The sequence below is a fragment of the Idiotropiscis lumnitzeri genome, chromosome 20 (genome assembly GCF_059441095.1).
Source record: "Idiotropiscis lumnitzeri isolate Australia: NSW breed Sydney's pygmy pipehorse chromosome 20, RoL_Ilum_1.0, whole genome shotgun sequence".
Lineage (NCBI taxonomy): Eukaryota > Metazoa > Chordata > Actinopteri > Syngnathiformes > Syngnathidae > Idiotropiscis > Idiotropiscis lumnitzeri.
Window position 1 is genome coordinate 12,787,969 of NC_142410.1, and position 12,602 is coordinate 12,800,570.

Genomic DNA, 12,602 nt, shown 5'->3' on the forward strand with positions numbered 1-12,602 from the left:
TGCCGGCGTCGCCAGTCAACTGGTCGCCTGTCGTCGACAAACCGGAGATTGGTCACCGGCGCAGGCACAGAAAAAACCGGACGAGTCGTCGGCGCGCTTTTGCAACGACGTGATGCCATCGCCGCATTTTCACATCTGGGATTTGGTTCCCATTTCCAAACGGGTGCAGTATTTTTAGACCCTTTGATGCCCCGTCGCAAGTTATTTATATCAAGTGCCTATTTGAAAAAAGTAAAAGCACGCCAATTGTCAAAGAATCTTTTGTTTTACTCCAACAAAGCAGCCGCAGTCATGCGATCATGAAATAAAAAGCAAACATTCCAATCGTGCCAAATGCAAAAAGGGAAACAAAAAAAAAAAGAAGAATTAAGAAATTGATGTCGTTTTGATGAATGAGCAGGTTTGCGTCTTCGGCGCCGACTTCACCGAACCGCTTCCGGGCCGTCCGCCGCTGTTCTTTTTTGCCGAGTCAGCGATCGTGCCCGCCGATGAGCGTGAGGCCACGCGACAGCTGCCGTCGCCGCGGGGAAGCGTCACCGTGGCGACGGCCGTGACCGCCGACGTTCCAAAGAAGAGGAGCCGACGCGTTGGAAACACATTTCTTTTATTAAAGATAAGAAAGTCCAAGCAGCGTGTTGATAAATTAAAGTCGTCCGTTGGAACACAAAAGACAAGCACGACGTCCCGGAATTCAAGCGAGTGGACGTTGGCCAAAAGTGGAACGGACGCAACTGGACAGGTTGCTCCAGACGGTTGAAGCGTTGAACCCAAAATGATTTTCACGTTTTTGCGTGTGGGTTTGTCCCAAGACGTCGACACGGCAAAGAAAGAAAGCGAGAAAGCTGACGAACAGTTTGTCTCGTGACGGACTTGTCGAGGTTGAGGCGAGTCGCAAGACGCAGAAAAATCTGCGAGGACGATCACGGCCGCTAAAAAAAAAAAAAGCTTGTCTCGCACGTTTTAATGCGTCTGATTGAAACGATCCGATCACCTGCAAGCTCTGCCGATTCTGGATAACGTTCCCGATCATCTCAATCAGGCGTGTTGGAAAACCGTCGGGGCGGCAAACCTCCAGGAACGGGATCGAAGACGGCTTCGTCGCAGCGACATCTCCCCGATTGCAGACAGAATTTGTGTCAGAGACCTACTGGAGACTTTCCCAAAAAAAAGTTTGTTTGACTCCCTGACGATCTGCCTCGTCCACAGAAATTGTCGCGGAGACGCGAGTGGCCAACCGCTCGCCGGGCCATCGGGCTAAACGGGAAAACGATTTTGGTGAGGACTAAATGGGGGCAAAGTCTCGAAATCAATCAAACACACGATGAACTCGTTCAGTTATTGTATCTCAAAAAAGGGAACATTTGATCTGCTGAAAAGCGAACGAAGCCCTTCATTCCTCCAGGGCCACAGGGGGCGCCGCATGCCAACAGATTCGCACTTTGGGAAACAATCCAATTTCCTGGTCGGCTGGAATGAATCAAACCGCATTGACGACACAAAAATGCTGAACAAGAAAAGTTAAAGCAGCCCAAATTTTGGGTTGTCATGGCAACCAGAGCGGAGCATCACGGCCCGACATCAAATAACACTCAAACGTATGAGCATTTCGGGGAGGAAATGAACGATTGGGATTATTTTTGTCCGTTGTCATGGTGACGGTGATGTCTTTGTTTTTTTGGGGGCACTTGGAAAACAATCGCAATCAATTGGGCCTTGTTGTCCAATTTTCAACAAAATTTAGAAAACAGTCAGAATGTTGGCATCATATATACATCCATTATATATCAGATAGCGTTTTTTTTTTTTTTTTTTTTTTCACTCAACTTCAAAAATGGCGAATATTCAAAATACATTTTGAGCTCACTTGGTTCAAGTCAAGAGCGCCGGGCGACGCCTAAATGGAGGTGCTGTGGGTGGCGTCAATGGCTGCGGTTATGGGTCCGGCCTGGTAGAGCGGCACCTTGCCAGGACTCTGGCGGAAGAGCGCCCCGTTGGGCGCCCGGTGCTTGCACTGCACGGTGCCCGCGAGCGGCGGCGCCAGCGCGGTGCTGCCAGGGAGTCGGGGCGGCGGCAGCGTCCGGCCGAGGGTCCCCCCAAGGTGAGGGTGGCTCAGAGCCGGCGCCGGCGGCGGCGGCCCCTCCCTGGGCAGGAAGGTGGTCACAGCGAGGCCCGGTGGCATCAGGCCCGCCTGGGTGGGCTGCATGCTGCCGATGTCCAGCGCAGAGATCTCGATAGACGGCCCGGGAATCTGCTTGTGGACCAAGTCCTCGTCCAAAAGACTGTTCATACGACGGTGCACCTGTTCCAGGTTCACCTCCTTGTCCTGCAGGGGAGGGCAAAGAGGCTGAGATTGGCGATGGGCCGCTTTTGTGGCTTCTGGCTCCATGCAATGGCCGCCACGGGACCGACCGGCGCCCGGCCCGTGCCCCGCCCACACAAATAAAATTTGGCCAATTGAAGGTTGAAGATTCTAAACTCCAGATGAGGGACTAATGACTGGAGAGGTCGACACGGGAACAATGCGAAAAGTCCAGAGACCGTTTGAAGATTTAAGACTCCGAGTTGGCGGTCGGGACGGCAACAACGCGCGCCCGAGTCTCACGCGCACTTTGTTGAAAAAGAAGTTTGCCGACGCCGCCGTTTGAAATTTGCCAAGTGTAGGTTTGCTCTATTCTGACCTGTGCCAATGGCATGCGCTTCCTGCCAGCCTCGCCCTCTGTCTGTCCAAATGTCCCTCCTCCCCTCGGACGAAGCAAAGTCATTATAAGTCAACGGACCCGAAACCAAAGCCAGCCGGTAATCCTTCGCGACCTGCACGACAGCACACAGCAAGCGTCAGTCACAAAAGGACGAGCAGACAGGAAGACACAACAGTGGTGGGCGCACGCCCCGCCCCCGAGCCGCGCCCCCGAGCCTCGCCCCCGAGCCTCGCCGGCTGCGCTCGCTTTTCTTGAGGGAGCCCGCCGACATCTGTTGAAAAAGAGGCGAGGAAGGCCCCCGACGAAGCGCCGGTCGCATTGCTCGGCATCGTTGCTTTTGGCGCCACCGGGAAAAGATTCGCTGGAACATTTTGCCCTTTGAGTCGACAATATTTTCCGTGCCTCCAAAAATGTTTGATATCGCGCCCGTTTGAAACGGAAGCGTCGCGATCAACGAGCGAAAGACGAGACGAGGAGGGAAGCGAAGTTGGCGAGCTTTTTATGAAGACGTTACGAGGATCTGAGGATGACCGCCGTAAAAAGATCTCGGGCGGGATTTTATGAAGACGGGTCGGACATTCCCGGCTCGGCGCGTTTCACGGCCGACGGACGAGAGGCGAAGGGAACAATAAAGCCTCGCGCGGAGGAGGCGAGCGGCGCTCGTCGGACGTGCGAGGCCTCAAATGAAGCCGTCACGTTTGCTGAACACGGAAAATGGCACCATTAAAAAAAAGAAATTGGTGCTGAGCCTAAATGGAGCCTTCCATGATGCTTTCTGGCATGTCGCGTCGCGTCGCGTACACAAAACGCACGCAGGAAGACGGGACGGCGCACTTGAACGCGTGTGTGTGTGTGTGTGTGTGCGGTGTTGTCAGGTTTGATGGTGGTTAAGGAAAAAAAAACAAAATTGTTTGGAGCAAAATGTTTGAAGTGTCCGTGAGAGACTTTGATTTACCCAATGCGTCACGACACGCTCTCACGGACACGCAACGTCGTCGTGCGGCGGTGGGATGTCACGAAAACGGAATGACGGCCGGCGGGACACGCACACACCAAATGTCCCGCGCGGCGCCCCCCCGTCTACAGTCGAGGCCGGCTCGGGCGGGATCCCTCAAGTAGGGCGCGGCGGCGCGTCCGACGGGGCCGAGCTCGGTCACCTCTTTGTGAGCGCGGCGCCGGCAGCCGTCGCCGCTCCACCAGGCCTCCAAGCCGGCCACCAGGCAGGCCAGCAGCAGCCCGGCGGCGAGGATGCAGAAGACGCCGGCGAAGCTGTGCAGCTTGAGCGAGCGGCCGTCCGGGTGCGCGCTGGCGTGGCTGCTCAGGTCGCAGCGGCCCGCGCGGGGCCACCACTTCTGCTTCAGGATGTCCAGGTCGCCCTTCTCCTGCAGCTCCAGGATCCTGGACGGGATGGGCAAAAACACGGGGGCGTCAAAGTCTTACTTTTGTCTAAATGAAGATGTTGTGCCCGAATGAAGCTCCTCAGTTCATTTCTTGGCACCAAGACAGAAAAAAAAAACTGGAAGTGCCCCCCCACGCGCGTGTTGACGTGTGAACGGCGCACAACACGGGGCCGCCGTCCTTGTAATTGCAATCTGATAACGAGACGCATCAGACGGCCAGAATCAATATTTGAGGGGGGGGGGGCTCATTTTTAATCATCTTTCACGTGACGTGACTTGACGACGGCCGCTGTGTTATTGTAGTGCTTGAGAGCAACTCGATTGATTTGGCTTCTTCTTTGCCACCACAGCAGCTCAAAAAGGGGGGGGGGGGGGGGGTCAGCGTATGGTTTTGGTCAATGGCGTCCATGCTCGTGGCCCGACGTTCGCCGCCGGCACATTATTTTGCGAGGCCGTATCGTTAGCGACGCGGATTAACGAGAGCGGGAGAGGATTGGCCGTCCCTCGGCTGCCGCGTTGAACGCTCCCGTGCCGCGGGACGGCGAAGACCGTCACCATCGATTTGTCTTCCCGCTCGACCTTTTCGGTTCCAATTTGGACGACGCCCACTCTCCCGCTAAACTCTCCCGACAAGAAAATGCAATCGTCCGCCTCGACTTACGACTTTGCTCGCTCGCTCGTTTGTTTTTCTTGATGTTGCCATCTTTGGAACGGTTAAGCGACGGTAATGCCATCGTCGAGTGAATCTCGGCTTGTCGCGTCAGACGTCGGAAAGGTTTTGCGGCCTCACACTAAAACGCAGCATGTGCATTTCTGGCAAAAGAAAAATGTCTGGTGAGAAAGGAGGACGTGAATGGCGAACGGCGAGTAAAATAAATAATAAAAAAAACTGCTTTGCTCATCATCAATTTAGCTGGCAAACGCCTTTTCTCAGTTTGTGGTTTTATAGTTTGAGGTGGAAAAAGAAAAAAGAAAAAAAGTTCACTCACTGTCTTGTTTCATTCAACATCAACTTTTCTTTTTTGGTCAAAATGATGAGAATGGAGCTTGGAAAATTCAGTTAAAAATAAATAAATAAATAAAATGGTGTTGGTTTTTTTTGTGGCTGCAACAGATGAAAGAAATTTCAATTTGTTCCAGCAAAGGTAGCAGAGTGTTGCCATGGTAACGTGATGCTGCGTAAGACGACGACATCCGCTCGGTCCACGACGGGCGCGCAACCCGCAGTGACCCTCAAACTTTTTCTAAATTACGGCAGCAGAAGCGCACCTGACGTCGAGTTGTTGTTTCCATAGCAACAGCCAGCCGCGTGACGGAGCTTTTTCTTTTGTTTGTCTGCTCGGCCTTCCGGCGATCGATATGAGACGGGTGAGAAGTTTTGTTGCTGATGCAAAGTGGAGATTTCACGAAATGATTCCTCAACTCACTTTGGGATCAATTTGGCGGGATGAAGACGGAGGCGCTGGCTTGCATTTCCTCCCAATGTCCGGCTTGAGCGAGCGTGACCAACATTTTGTCAGTTTCACTGACTCCAACATCAACTTCTTCTCACACGGCGAAAATAAATAAATAAATAATGAAGTCACCTTTTTTTTTTTTGCCTGCAGTTTTTTTCTCAGACGTGAGAAAAAAAATCCGAGCGGCACTTCTCACCATCTAACTTTGCTGTGAGGGTCTTTGAGGTTGTCACGGCAACAAAGAACCGCTGTCAAAAAAACCTGAACTGCGACCCGCGACAACCACGATGCGTTCAATGACACGTGACAGATTCGGCAGCCTAACGATAAATTCAAAGTGGGTCACATCCTACGGCAGCATCGTGATGCGTTCAACGTACCTAAGTGATTAAAACGTTTGGCGGTGCGTTCAAAGACGCGACACGGCGACGATGCCTTCAGGGTCTTACTTTTGGGAGAAGAGGTCCCGGTAGGGGCTGCCGTGCTGCATGGCGATGCCGTAGCCTTTGCTGCTGACGCCGCTGGCCGACACGGTGACGGCGCAGTCGTCGTCGGTCAGCGCGGCGTACTCCAACGCCGCCATGTCCCACAGGAAGGCGTACGCGCTCTTCTTGGCCTGCGTGGACACACGCACGGTCGCCGTGGCAACCCGGTTGTTTTTTTTGGGAACTTCTGGGACAACATGGCTTAAAGAAAAAATCTCCGGAAGTGACAGTGAGCCAATCCGGCTGCTCGTGCAGGTGAATTGTTTTGTAACCCCCGACAAGCGCGCTGACCTTGCGGATGCCCTCGGAGGGGCTGGACACGGAGTAGTCCAGGCCGCCGTTCTTGCTGACGGTTCGCCACAACTCGGCGTACGTGCCGTCCTGCTCCAGCGGGTTGGTGCCTTTGTTGCGGAAGTAGTCGTACACGGCCGAGTCCCTCACCGTGCCGTAGTCCACGTCCATCTGCCGGGACAGGTCCTGGAAGGACCTGCAATGGCAACCGAGTATGCCGGCCGCCTCGAGTCAGTCGCGCGCGTCGCAATGTCATTCCTTTTCAAACGAGCACGGAACTTCTCGTTGGAGTCCGCTTAGCCTCATGCTAACCAATACGATTTACGTCGGTGCGTTTTCTGCAACGTCAATTTGAAATAAATGTCGTTATGATTAAAGCGAAAAAAAAAAACAAATGTTGAGATGAATCAAAGATGAAAGAAGTTGTTTGTTGCAAGTAACGTGCGTTGAATTAAATGAGACGTTATCGCGTGACGAAAACAAACGAAAGGCGAAAAGTTTGCGAATTTGGCGAGTGACAAGGACACAAAGTTGACAAGTTGGCTCTTCTTCGTTTGCAGCCGTGGGAGGCTTTTTTTTTTTTTTTTTTTTCCCTCCCGCAGGTGCGACCGTCATGCATGAGGCATCGGACGGCGGCGTGAGAGGCGACGCGCCTTTAAAAGCGCGGCCGATCCGTTTAATAAGAAACTTGGCATGCCGCGGCGCTCCCGGGAAAATGTCCACTCGGGCATTCTGAGCAGGTCCATCCTCACGCGGCACCCGATGGAAATGTCATCGTCGCGGCCGCCATCTTGGCGAGTGACTAAAGAGTGACGGAAGCGGGCCGCCTGTCGGACAAATCGCGTTGACTGAAAGAAAAACGAGTAGTTTGCTTTGATGCGGTGCGGCAGTCGTGCAGGCCCCGCCCCCCCACCGGACGGGACGGGACGCTCGGCACACGAGATGTCGCGAGCCGGCAAATCAACGCTTGAGCTTTGATTCATGACGACGACGACGACGGACAAAGTTCAAGTCTTGACGGTGACGATGACTTCCTGTTCCGTTTGACGCACGAGACGTTTTCAAGCGGCCATTTTTATTCTTTTAATCGAAAAGTTGTGATTCATTGGTTGCAAAAATGATCAACAGCAATTCCGGTCGAGTGAGTGCGTTTACCGTATGGCGTGGTCCATCCGCGACACGGTGAGGTACGCCGCCAGGTTGGCCGTGTACGACGAGCACACGATGAGTGTGAAGAGCCACCAGCTGCCCATGACGATGCGCAACGCCACCGAGCCCACCACGCCGTCACCGCCTGCGCGCACGCACACACACACACACAGGTCCAAGTTGGCAGCGATCTTGTCGACAGAACCTCGAGATGCGCAAGCAACAAAACGTTCTTTGATTGACAGTTGAGCTGGACGTGCTTTTGCAGGTCACACACGCGCACGCTTTGAGAGCGGAGACAACCACTTGATTTGTTAACAACTTTTGTCTTTGTGGCGTGTCGACTTGACGGGACTTGAATTCATTTGAGTTGTGAGATCAATCGTGTCTGAGCTTCTGATTGGCTCCGAGCTCAGGGAGGAGGAGGGGGCCAGCTACGTTTGTTTAAATGGTGGGCGGACCCCCGGTGTCAAGCGACACGGTTCGAGGCCACGTGACGCTTGCGACAGCAGGTGCAGAATCTACAAGCCTGCGTCTCATCACAATCTCCTCGGCCCGAAAGGTTGCCTAGGCAACCCGCAAGGCCAGCGACGGGCTGTGTGTGCGTGTGTGAGATCCCTTGGTGATGTCGCGCGGCGCCGACCCTCTGAAACAGTATTGCGACTTCCTCCAACGTTTAACATCTTCAAAGGAGAAACAATTCCGCACACAAAGAGGCGAGGAATTCCGGGTCTCCAGCGGGCCTCACCTTGCTGCACGAAGGCCCCGTAGACGATCCAGATGGCGCTGTGCAGGGATCCCGAAGCGGCGCCGTTGCCGGGCTGGGCCGGCGGCGGCGCGTTCTGCGCGGCGGACGAGCGCAGCGCCTGCAGCCTGTTGAGCAGGAAGATGAGGACGCCCACCACGGGGATGGCGGCGGCGATGCACGCCCACACGGCCAAGTCGAAAGGCACAAAGAGCGAGAAGATGTTGATCTTCTCTTCGGGCTTCCTCAGCAGGATGCCCACGCTGTAGTCCAGGTAGCGCTTGCTGAAGTCCACCACGTTCTCGCGCTCCGGCGTGATGGTGATGGCCGACACGGCCAGGTCGGCGCGCTGCGGGGTCGCCGCCGGCAAACAGTAGCAGAGTATTTGCGCGTTCACCGACGACAAGAGCGAACGGGCGGCGTTTGGCGCCGACGCTGACCTTGTTGATGAGGTCGCCGATCATCCCGTTCCAGGAGCCGTTGGCCAGCCGAGATCCGTATTTGCTGTCCGACACCTGCGGGAGCGGCGTCGGGAGTTGAGACACGTTTGCCGGCGAGCGTGGCGCGGGAGCGCTCACCTGGTAGATGTTGTACTTGAAGCCCAAGATCTTGGCCAGCGCGTCCAGCACGTCGATGGAGAAGCCTTTGTAGCGTTTGGGCTGGCCCAAAATGTTCTCCGCCACCATCACAAACGGGTCCTCCTGCAACGGCGACACGGACCGCAACAACATTTCCAAAAAGAGGAATCTGACCGACGCTCAGACAAACTTGAACTTTCAACAAAGAGCAAAGTGGACATTTCACAAGAATCAAACAATGACGAGAGCCGTCGTCTGGTATGGGAGGGGGCGGGGCGGTGTCGTCTTTGCGACGAGGCGCCAAAGTGAGCCGACCGCGGTTTGGTCTCGCCGCCAAAATGGAAAGAAAACAACCCGCTCGTTTGTGTGTCGCTCAAGCTCAAAGCGCTCGCAACATTTGCCGTCTTCTTCCAGGTTTGGCCAACGTGACCTTGCCGGCAAAAATGATGGCGGGGTATTTTCAAACCAGGAAAATCGAACGCAGCTTCTTACGGACAAACAAAGAAGAGAAAAGTCGTCACGCCTCAATAGGCAGCAAAAATGTCTTGCTCTTTGCAGAGGATAAAGAATGCATGCTTGCGCTTAAGCCGTCTGTCCATGCTAACCACTAGCATGTCTATGGCATCTTCCATTGACATTTAGCATGAAGCTAACCAGGCTGCGACCAGTCCGGGGATGCAAATGGTTCGGCGTACCAGCAAGGTGACCACTTTGACGGTGACCTCCTGCATGCCGCTCTCGATGCGGCTCTCCTTCAGGCTGCCGTTCAGGCCGTGCGCCGCGTCCCACGTGGCCAGCTAGCGACAAGAAAAACAAGACGCACGCAATGAGTGTGGCGACGGTTCCGTCGAGACAGCCGGTGCGCAGGGACCCGCGGTTGTGTTGCCGGCGCACAATTCTCCTTGTCGGCTTTATTCGGTTTGAAAGTTTTTCGCACCTTTTGCCGCTCTTTGTCCTCATTGTGATCGGCGGCAACAAAAGATAACCGCGTGCACATTAGCCGCCGCGGCCAATAAGTGGAGCTGTCAGCGGCGGCGTGACCGGATTTAATTAGCCCGGTTAGCCAACGCGGGCGCAGCCGTTATTGTTCCTTCATGAGCATGCCGCCCGTCGTTAAGATGGCGCCACCGTAATGAGCGCAAAGCGGCTAATTAGCAAAAACAAGCTAACCGAGACAGCGCGGCGGGAGATAAGCTGGCAAGTCTGCGGGCGTTTCCACCCACATTTTTCCCGGTGAAAAGGTGCAACACCCACACTTGCCCGCCGGGCAAAAGCGGAGGATTCCGACACGCTTCATCTCCACCAATTCGAAACGCCGTTCATTGAGATGATGTCACGTGACCGCGTGCTGACATGTTAATGAGCACGCGTGTAAAACACTTGACCGAGCGCCGACATGCTAACAACAACAACGCGTCTTTGTGTTCTCACGAGGGCTCCATTAACGGTGCGCGCGTGTGTGCGTGTGTGAACGCGCAGACTTGTAAAGAGGATGGCCATTAGAAAAAGTACAGAGGGACTCACAACTCAAGAGTGAGAGGCCAGATGATTAAATCTTCATTACTGCGAAATCACCCAAATGGTTGAGCATGCGTACGAGGCTGGCTGTCAATTACACATTCGTGTTTAATCGGCCTGCGTTTGCAATTGCAACACAATTCCAAGTGGAATACGTGTGTGTGCAAGCGACGTCTGCAATGCGCATGCCCGACCACCGGGTGGTGCCGTGACGTATTTTGGAGCCAAAACGTTGACAGACGACAACTGAAGAAATGTTTAGGGGCATTAAATAAAGAACAGTTCCTCCGAGGTCTTATTTGCATTTGGAATAGAAATCGATTGTATTAAAGCTGCGACGTCGCAAGATGTTGACAGCGTTGCCATGGCGACCGCAAACTCACAGGCGCCCGCGGACGGCGTCCACTCACCCTCTTGACGCCCTTGCCGAAGGTTTCGCTGAAACTGGAGCCGAGGATCTCGAAGCGCACGTGAGCGTTGGCGCCGCCGTCCTTGAAGTCCATGGTGCCCGTCAGGCCCGTGATGTTGCCCTGGCGACCGTCGGAGCACAAGTTCAACATGGAGCACCCGACGCACGTGCGAGTGCTAATCGCGTCCAAACAACTTTTGCAGTTTAGAAAGAAAGAAATTCATTGTCTGTCGTCGCGTTGGATGACGGTTGGGATGAGTCGGAAATAAAAAGTGGTGCTGAAGATCGTTTCCTTTTTCATCTGCTGCGCTCACGGCGCCTCACGACGACTTTTTGCAAACATGTTTATTTTGCATTTCTTTCTCTTTTTTTTTCTGTTTGCCGTCACCGACATGACATTTCGTGGCTTCCGTGAGCTGGCGCAGCAGCGCAAAAAAAAACAAAAAAACTTCCTCTGTCAGCGGCAAAGGTTGCAGCGGCTGTGTTGATGCCTCGTCGCAAGTCAAGCTTATTTTGTCCACGCGCTTTCTCATGAGCTGAAATGCACCTCGGTCAGCCCACGGCGGACGGATCGGTCGAGTCGATTCGAATCGACGAACGTTGAACAAACCTTCTGGATGGTCTCCAGCATGGACCAGCCGCCGTTCCAAGGCTTGGTGGACTTGCGGATGCAGTTGAGGCTCGCCATGCTGTGCCACTTGCGGTCCTCCAGTTTGCGGTAGAAGGCGTTGGCCAGCATCAGCACGCTGTCGTACAGGTACAAGTTGGACACCTGCCGGGACACGGCGGCAAAGGCGCCACACCCGAGTGAGCGCCACCGTCGGCGGCCGCGAGCCACGTGAGGCCAGTCGGGCGCGTTACCTCCAAGTTGTGCAGGTAACCTTCTTGAGGGTCGCAGAGCAGCGACGAGATGCGGTGCTTGTGCCGCACGCAGCGAGCGCCGCCGTCTTTCCACGGCGGGAAAATCTGCCGGACGACCGTCATGCGTCCCGGCGCGCTTTGGGTCAGCTCCAGAATCTCCGTATCGCTGATTTCCTGCGGCGGCAACCGGACGGCACAAACGTTTGCTCGCAAGCCCAAACGGACGCGCGCGACGCTTGGCATCGGCATGGAAGTCATGTGACGTCACGTCACGTCATCAAAATGCGGCTTCCAATTCTTTCGTCCACAAAAGCTTGACATGAAGCAAATATGGATTTTTTCTAATTATCTTCCATTTCTCGCCCGCATCGCCAAGTGCTCAAAAAAAGATTTTCCATGAGCAAAAAAAAAAAAAATGAAAAAAGTAAGCAGCAGCAAATTGTGAAACGCTGAAGACGAGCCGAGCAGTTTTCGTCGTCCGCATGCAAACGGACGCCAACGTCTTTTGGCTCTTTTGGGTCAGGTGCACTCGTCCGCGACGGTTTGACGCGCTCACGTGACGTCGCCATTAGCATGGGACCAAAATCACCAAAACAGGTTTGGGGTTCTTTTTTTTTTTTTTTTCTTTTTTGGGACGTTTTGCTGGCAGACTTTGTAAAACTTTAAAGCTCGCACATGATGTCGGCGATGATGCTCGATAAAATCAAAAAGCTCTCATGGAGGCTTGCTTTGGGTGAGGTTCCAAAATAGTCCAAAACCCAAAACTAAATTTGCCATTGGAAGTCATGCAAGCCCAAAGAAGCAACATTTTTTGGAGAGTTTTCCATTTTCAAACGTGAACGTTCACTTTGACGACGCTTGAACGGCGACTGGAACAAAAAGAAAACAAACAGACGGTCTATTTTCTCCTCTTAAGCCTCCTGACACATGAACATCGCTCAGCGTTTTCCGACATGCTCCGATTTGTTTTCCAAGAATTTTCCTGACGAAATGCAAAAAGTCGGAAGCGT

The 12,602-nt window shown here is 53.9% G+C and overlaps 1 protein-coding gene across 4 annotated transcripts in view; it reads right to left on the reverse strand.

Moving 5' to 3' along the window:
• Nucleotides 1–587: 587 nt before the first annotated feature.
• The window catches only part of LOC148317873 (glutamate receptor ionotropic, delta-1-like), a 38,469-nt gene continuing 26,454 nt past the window's right edge, over nucleotides 588–12,602 (reverse strand). For 2 of the 4 annotated variants that reach the window (XM_088284604.1, XM_088284600.1), the window contains exons 6-18: nucleotides 11,593–11,766; nucleotides 11,342–11,503; nucleotides 10,733–10,852; nucleotides 9,500–9,601; nucleotides 8,805–8,927; nucleotides 8,667–8,741; nucleotides 8,230–8,575; nucleotides 7,488–7,626; nucleotides 6,333–6,528; nucleotides 6,006–6,172; nucleotides 3,857–4,097; nucleotides 2,679–2,811; nucleotides 588–2,323 (exon numbers count right to left, since the gene is read on the reverse strand). In XM_088284604.1, the coding sequence (XP_088140730.1) occupies nucleotides 1,920–2,323; nucleotides 2,679–2,811; nucleotides 3,857–4,097; nucleotides 6,006–6,172; nucleotides 6,333–6,528; nucleotides 7,488–7,626; nucleotides 8,230–8,575; nucleotides 8,667–8,741; nucleotides 8,805–8,927; nucleotides 9,500–9,601; nucleotides 10,733–10,852; nucleotides 11,342–11,503; nucleotides 11,593–11,766 (2,382 nt within the window). In that variant the 3' untranslated portion in view covers nucleotides 588–1,919. Of the gene's footprint in view, nucleotides 2,324–2,678; nucleotides 2,812–3,856; nucleotides 4,098–6,005; nucleotides 6,173–6,332; nucleotides 6,529–7,487; nucleotides 7,627–8,229; nucleotides 8,576–8,666; nucleotides 8,928–9,499; nucleotides 9,602–10,732; nucleotides 10,853–11,341; nucleotides 11,504–11,592; nucleotides 11,767–12,602 lie in introns of all 4 variants that reach the window. The other 2 variants (XM_088284603.1, XM_088284599.1) reach the window with 2 other exon arrangements.